At 36.8% G+C, this 6547-nt stretch overlaps 1 protein-coding gene across 2 annotated transcripts in view; it reads right to left on the minus strand.

The window, feature by feature from the left end:
• Positions 1-6258, minus strand: part of LOC123746331 (transforming growth factor-beta receptor-associated protein 1) — a 17683-nt gene extending 11425 nt beyond the window's left edge. The window contains exons 1-7 of one of the 2 annotated variants that reach the window (XM_045727777.2): positions 6014-6243; positions 4415-4467; positions 3386-3482; positions 2428-2614; positions 1939-2172; positions 1621-1781; positions 499-637 (exon numbers count right to left, since the gene is read on the minus strand). In XM_045727777.2, coding sequence (XP_045583733.2) covers positions 499-637; positions 1621-1781; positions 1939-2172; positions 2428-2614; positions 3386-3482; positions 4415-4442 — 846 coding nt within the window. In that variant the 5' untranslated portion in view covers positions 4443-4467; positions 6014-6243. Of the gene's footprint in view, positions 1-498; positions 638-1620; positions 1782-1938; positions 2173-2427; positions 2615-3385; positions 3483-4414; positions 4468-6013 lie in introns of both variants that reach the window. The other variant, XM_045727776.2, reaches the window with a different exon arrangement.
• Positions 6259-6547: the final 289 nt, after the last annotated feature.

Genomic DNA, 6547 nt, shown 5'->3' on the forward strand with positions numbered 1-6547 from the left:
GGTTACCAATGACCCATATATTAGGTAAGTGTATGAACTTGGAAAATGGAATAATGATAATGAATGAATGACAATTACAAACATTTCACTATAATAAATAATGTAAGATATCCAACACTAAAAGCCAAAATAACAAGGGTTAAAGTTGCGAATAGTAGCATAAATAAATAAAAATGGCTAGCGACTGCAATGCAAATGGAGCTCGATGGACAGGAGGCCAGATTCACGAAAGCACTTACGCAAACACTTACGAACCTGTACATCTTTTCTCAATCTTTGGCGGCTTTGTTTCCAATTATTAAACAGTTAATGAGCTCGGAAGCACCAAGAGGCTGTTTATATCAATAACAACAGTTGATTGGGAAGTTTTCATGCTTGTAAACTGTTTAATAAAAATAACCAAAGCCGTCAAAGATTAAGGAAAGATGTACACGTTCGTAAGTGCTTGCGTAAGTTCTTTCGTGAATCTGGCCCCAGAATGTTAGAAACTTTTCTAACCTGAACCTGCACAGTCCAGGGCTGAGGCATGAGGCAGGAGATGCACGAGTGGGCAGCCACATAAAGCTGACCATCAAAGTTTCCAACTAATTCACCACCAGAAAAGTTCAAGGTTTGTTTGTGCTGTTGGTCAATCAAACTGTAGAAAATGAAGTATTCAACTAAGCATTACACAATGATCTTTTTTATATCCATTGTTTATAACATGTATTGTGAACTATGCACAATCTTCCCAGAATATTAGGGTTACTAGCTGCTGTGTATTTTATTCAACAAACTGATATGCCGGTATAATGACTATCAATTGAAGGAATAAACTGAATTTCATCTAGTTTTGGTTATCAAATTTTTTTAAGACTTCTATAGTAGATTCAAAATCTGCCTTTCCTTAAGTTACACACTTACTAATTACATTCTGATACCTGCAATACACAAGATTAATAATAACAAAATTGAATATTTCTAAATTTAAAATCAACATATCACTTTTAAATGGAGAAAAATCAATTCAAAGTAATTTTAAATATCCCGTTAAGATCCAAGTCATTCCCAACAGTGGAAAGATTTAATGTAGCAATTTATAATGTTTCCTTGAACAGTACTCTATATTAATATGAATTCAAATCCATTGTGTAATGCTACTGTATAATAAATATATCCACCATGTAATGCTTTTTAAATGAATATATCATGAGAAAACATCGAAGCCAAGCAATGGGATCCAATTTGCATCCCTGGACTCCCCAGTTATGTACTCACCTGGTTGAGTAAGACGACCGTGCACGACCGACTGAACCATGATGAGCCCAAAGTATCCTCAACCAGAAATACTACCAGGCATACATGGACACAGAGTTCTTGTAAATCTGGTACAGTAGTGCTTCTGGTTAAGATACTGTGAGCTCCTCACGGTTCAGTCGGTAGTGCCTGTGCCTGGGGAGTCTAGTGATGCAAGTTACCAACGTTATATAAGGTTTTTGTGATTTTATTGTGCAATATGTAATCATGTAATGTTTCTTCATGATGAATATAACCAGTAATGCTTCCTTGTAATGAATATATCATGTAATGCTTTTTCATGAGAAGTATTTAAACACCAGTCTCTACACTAATATGACTTACCTATACACTCTAATAAACTGATTGGTAATAGTTATTATGTATGGATGGTAGTAAGAAACAGCCGATATGCTCTCCATCCACTGGATTGGGGGACGCTCGGAGATGCCCGCTGCCGTTACGAACATGCCAAGGTTGCCTGGCCCTGCTAATAAAAACTCCTCCTACCAAAGATGACAAAGTATATACAGTAGTTTTAATTATTCATTTAAATATAAGGCGCATTTTGTTAATTTTGTAAACAAAGCAAATATCAACATATGAAGTTGGGAAGTTGAGACAACAATGAAAGTATGCATATGGGAAATGAGAGATGAATACCTTTGCTATTCTCTTGACATGTGGATAGGTTGTAGTAGCATCATATGGGAACAGATCTTGACTGGATCCTGTTTCCACATTGAACACACAATAATTCCCTTGTCCTGCAACACATACAAAATTTCCATCCATTGCAACATTCACAGGCTCCGGTGTTGACAATTCTTTTAGAAAGGAGACTCTGTCTTCATGAAGAGAGCAGACTTGTATACATCTTCTTTTACCAACACACAACTGCAACAGTGTGAAAGTTATTGCTATGTTTTCCCATTTGATCAGTCCGGCAACCAGGAGGCCTGGTCGACGACCGGGCCGCGGGGACGCTAAGCCCCAGAAGCACCTCAAGGTAACCTCAAGGTAAGGTACATGTTTTCCATTAATGTAATTCTGAACTAAATCCCTAAAAATTCATAAACAAATAATTTACAGTTATGCACAAAGGATATGGTGACAGTTTTAAGTTATATATATACAATGACAATAACCTACCTGAACAGTAAAAGGGTCCAGTGTATTTGGATTTTCATTAACACAGAACACAGTGACATTCTTGATCTTAGGGCCCGAGCCAATGGTGTTTAGGACATCAGAATCAAGGAGGTACAGATTCCCATCACTTAATGCCATAACACGGCTGAGGGCAGATGCAGTCTTCAACTGAACAACCTGCCTTTTTCTGATTACACAAGATATTACATATATAAAAATTGGCGCACAATAATCTTCCAATTTACTACATATATGATTCAGCTAAGTTTCTAGTAGTTTCAAGGTCTAAAATGATACCTCTGCATCTATCTTGATCCAACATTAGACTTCAAAGTTTATCCAACACCTCCATTAAAACTCTCTAATTATTCTCAAATGTATAATTTCACAAAAATTTTGGCATTTTTCCATTTGAAGATTAATTTATTATCCAAATTTCCTGCTGTTCTAATATATATATATATAGAAGTTATCTTATAATGCCTGGATAACTAAATATACTATAGAGCCAATTCTAGAGATTATAAAATATGATACATAGTTATAATTATGATCTATGTACAGTATTTAACTACCAGTGACTACGCGGGAATGAACTCTAGCCCTTTATGCCCTGCCTCCCAGCCCTTTATATACTTAGCACAGTTAATTACTTCTCAGGACAATAACATTTCCAACATACAATCTTTCTTTTTAAACTTGTGGATGGAATTGGCTTCATCATCATCTTCCTTCAATTAATTTCCCTTGTCGACTACCTATACAAGGAACAAGAACATCCTTGCATTACTTTCAACTTGTTTGCAAGTACAGAATTACCCATTACAATCCTGTTTTAGTACAGTACAATACTTACTGTTATAAACCAGATATAGAACTTATTGCGGCAATAGTTCTAATAATTACTACCACATTTCATGTATAATATTTGCCATTACAATTCAGATCAATTACTTACTGTTCCAAGGTTCTTCTGGCTAATAATGTTTGTGGAATAAAATATCTTGCCAGTGGCATTGTGCATCCGCTCTTCGACAAGAAAATGCACCACAATGCTGCAAAATATACTGGTGTCAGAGAAATATGCCTATGCATCACCCGACTATAAACTTCAAATGCACATTATATTTACACAGGCAATTTTGTTAAGCATATTAAATAAAACAAATTGATTTGCAAGCATAAATGTGCACATGAATGCATATTCTTACAAAATTTAGTCAGAAAAAATAAATCCAAAGTTGCTAACTTTCATTTCTTTTGTGGCCTCAGAAAAATGTAAAACCAGCAATCGTGAAGTAATATGCCCATTCTGCTAACATTTTCATGGCTTCACTACCAAATTCTTCATATGCTACAGTCACATGATCAATGATTAACACATGATGGATCCAAAATAGTTATAGTACTTACAGATAGCACTACATTATGACATTTCTTCAATATTTTAACTGAATTTATCCAAGGGCTATTTCTAGTGGCCTTGATGGGGACAGGAAGCCAGTGCACTGAAATTTACCTCCCACTCCCATTCTTCCTGAAGTTTATAACAGCTTTATTCTGAAATGTAGCACTGTCTTGTCATTTACGGCATTGGCTAGTAGGAGGTTTGATGGGCTTTTTACCCCAAGAAAAGATATATCTTGTCTGTTCTACATGGTAGGGGGGGGGGGGCCTTTGACAAGCCACTGGCTTCCTGTCCCTGTTGTGGCCACTAGACAGATGGTGGTCCTCATGAAAATTTAGGAATTAGATTGTGGTGTGTTGAGCTTAAAGGTATATGAAATATTTACTTACCCCTATCATACATCAGCCTTATCCTTGTAAACCAATTGTAAACTACCTCATCTAGTTACAGTAATTGAAATTTGAGATGCATCGCATTCTCTTTGAAAATTTGGGATTCAACAAATACATTATGTATACACATACGTACTGCCTGAGATTAAAGAGTATTAACTCGAGTTTCATAGAATGTTAATCTTACCTGCCATCTGATCCCAGGTACAGATCATTTCCACTGGCTTCAAAACACTCAATCTGAAAGAATTATTGTACAATTAGAGAGAGCATAGGTAAAGCTTAGTAGTTTCCATTTCCCCATACCCCCATGTGTAATGGGCAGGCTATAACCTCATGCTATATATTGATTATTTACATAACTTAGTTAAATGTTAATGTTTTTGTACATGCCTTGTAGATTTTTAATAATGGGAAAAACACAGCCTAAGTTATAATGCCTCGTATGTGTAAACTCTTGATATGAGCTAAAACTATTTCCAATACATTAGTGGAACCTGTGCATTTTCAAATACACGTATACAATAATCATTATTTATCTACCTGAATTTACCTGATGGACACTAACACTAGTGGCCTCAATGAGGACCAGAAGCCAGAAGTTTGTCAAAGGTCCCTCTATTTGCCTTAATCTTTTCCAGTTGGATTTCAAAATTGAACAGATTTTCTCCAAAGCAGCTATGTCTTTCTGAAGATGAGGTCTCCATGCCTGGATGCTATAATCTAGGTGGGGCTGCACCCGAGACTTATACAATTGAATGACTACCTTCTTTTCCCTAAAGGCAAAGGTACGCTTGATTATTCCCAGGGTTTGGTAAGCTTTTTTATAATGCCGCAAGTGGTACAACTTTCAGTGAATGATGGATTCTGACTCCAAAGTCTTTTACTTCATCAATCTCCTCCAAGATAATGCTGTTAATTTAATATGGTAGTTGTGATGTGGAGTGTTATGCTCCACATGCAAGGACTTGCATTTATCGATATTAAAAAGCATTTTGCCAGTCTTCCGACTTTTTTATTTTATAAATTTATTTATTTGTATTTATTTATATACACAAGAGTTCTTTCATTTTTGTAAAGCCGTTAGCATGAATAGCATCTCAGGTAGGTACCTAATCCTAATTTTCCCCGGAATACGACCCGCCAAATCGTTTAACAACCGGGTACCCATTCACTGCTGGGTAAACAGAGGCTACAGTTAGGGATTGGCACACGGTCCATCCTCCCTGGCCAGGATACAAACCTATGCCAAAGTGCTCGTGAAGGACCGAGCGAGTGTTTAACCACTGCGCCACGGGGACCGATGACTATTTGGAGTTCATGTAGCACAACACCATTAACATGGCTAAAGATATGATAACCACACACCAGAAAATGAAGAAACGACGACATTTCAGTTTGTTCTGGATCATTATCGAGTTGTGTGATTATCACACAACTTGATAATGGTTCGGGACATACGTAAACATCATTATTTCTTCATTTTCTGATGTATGGCTTGGTCATCATGAATTTAACTACAATTTATTCACATTAATTAATTTGCAGCTATCCATTGCCCTAATATAAACAGTCTATATGTACCACAAAATTGATAAAAAATGTAATGTACAGTATCTTGTAAATAAAATTAACTTGGCCAAATTAACCAGATTTAAATACAGGAAATATGCACAGTCTTGTATTCCCACTAATATCATAACCTGAGGCTCGTTTACAAACTCATCCTTACAGTCAATTTATTACAAACACTTTTACAATGGGGAAAACAATTTACAACACCGACCTTAAGGTCTGTTCTATCCAGCACAGAAACCAAGTCAAAGGCCTTAAGAGTCATATCTCGCGTGTCTCCCGGTCCTCCACGACACCTCTCGGGGAAGATGATGATCTACCGTCAGCCCCTCACAAGAGAATGAGGTGTGAGAGGTGAGAGGTGAGAGTGAGAAGTGAGGCGTGTGAGGGGAAGTAAGGAGGAGGTTCCCAGCTGGCTGACAGCACGGGTCGCTTACTCCACCAACACCGAGACACTCTGTAGACTCAAAAGCCCCAGGTGTGGATTTATTTATTTATTAATATATATATATACACAAGAAGGTACATTGGGTTTGTGAGGATACATAGCATGGTGTTAACATTCTTGTAAAGCCACTAGTACGCGCTGAATCCAGTCTAAAGTCATAAAGGAACTGGCAGAAGAATTATGTCTACCGGTGAAACTACTTTTCACAAAATCTCTGGACCAAGGGATAGTTTCCCTAGATTGGAAATATATAAATGTCACCCCTATTAAAAAGAGCAAAAAACTACAGTCTGATCA

The sequence above is a fragment of the Procambarus clarkii genome, chromosome 80 (assembly GCF_040958095.1).
Source record: "Procambarus clarkii isolate CNS0578487 chromosome 80, FALCON_Pclarkii_2.0, whole genome shotgun sequence".
Classification (NCBI taxonomy): Eukaryota; Metazoa; Arthropoda; class Malacostraca; order Decapoda; family Cambaridae; genus Procambarus; species Procambarus clarkii.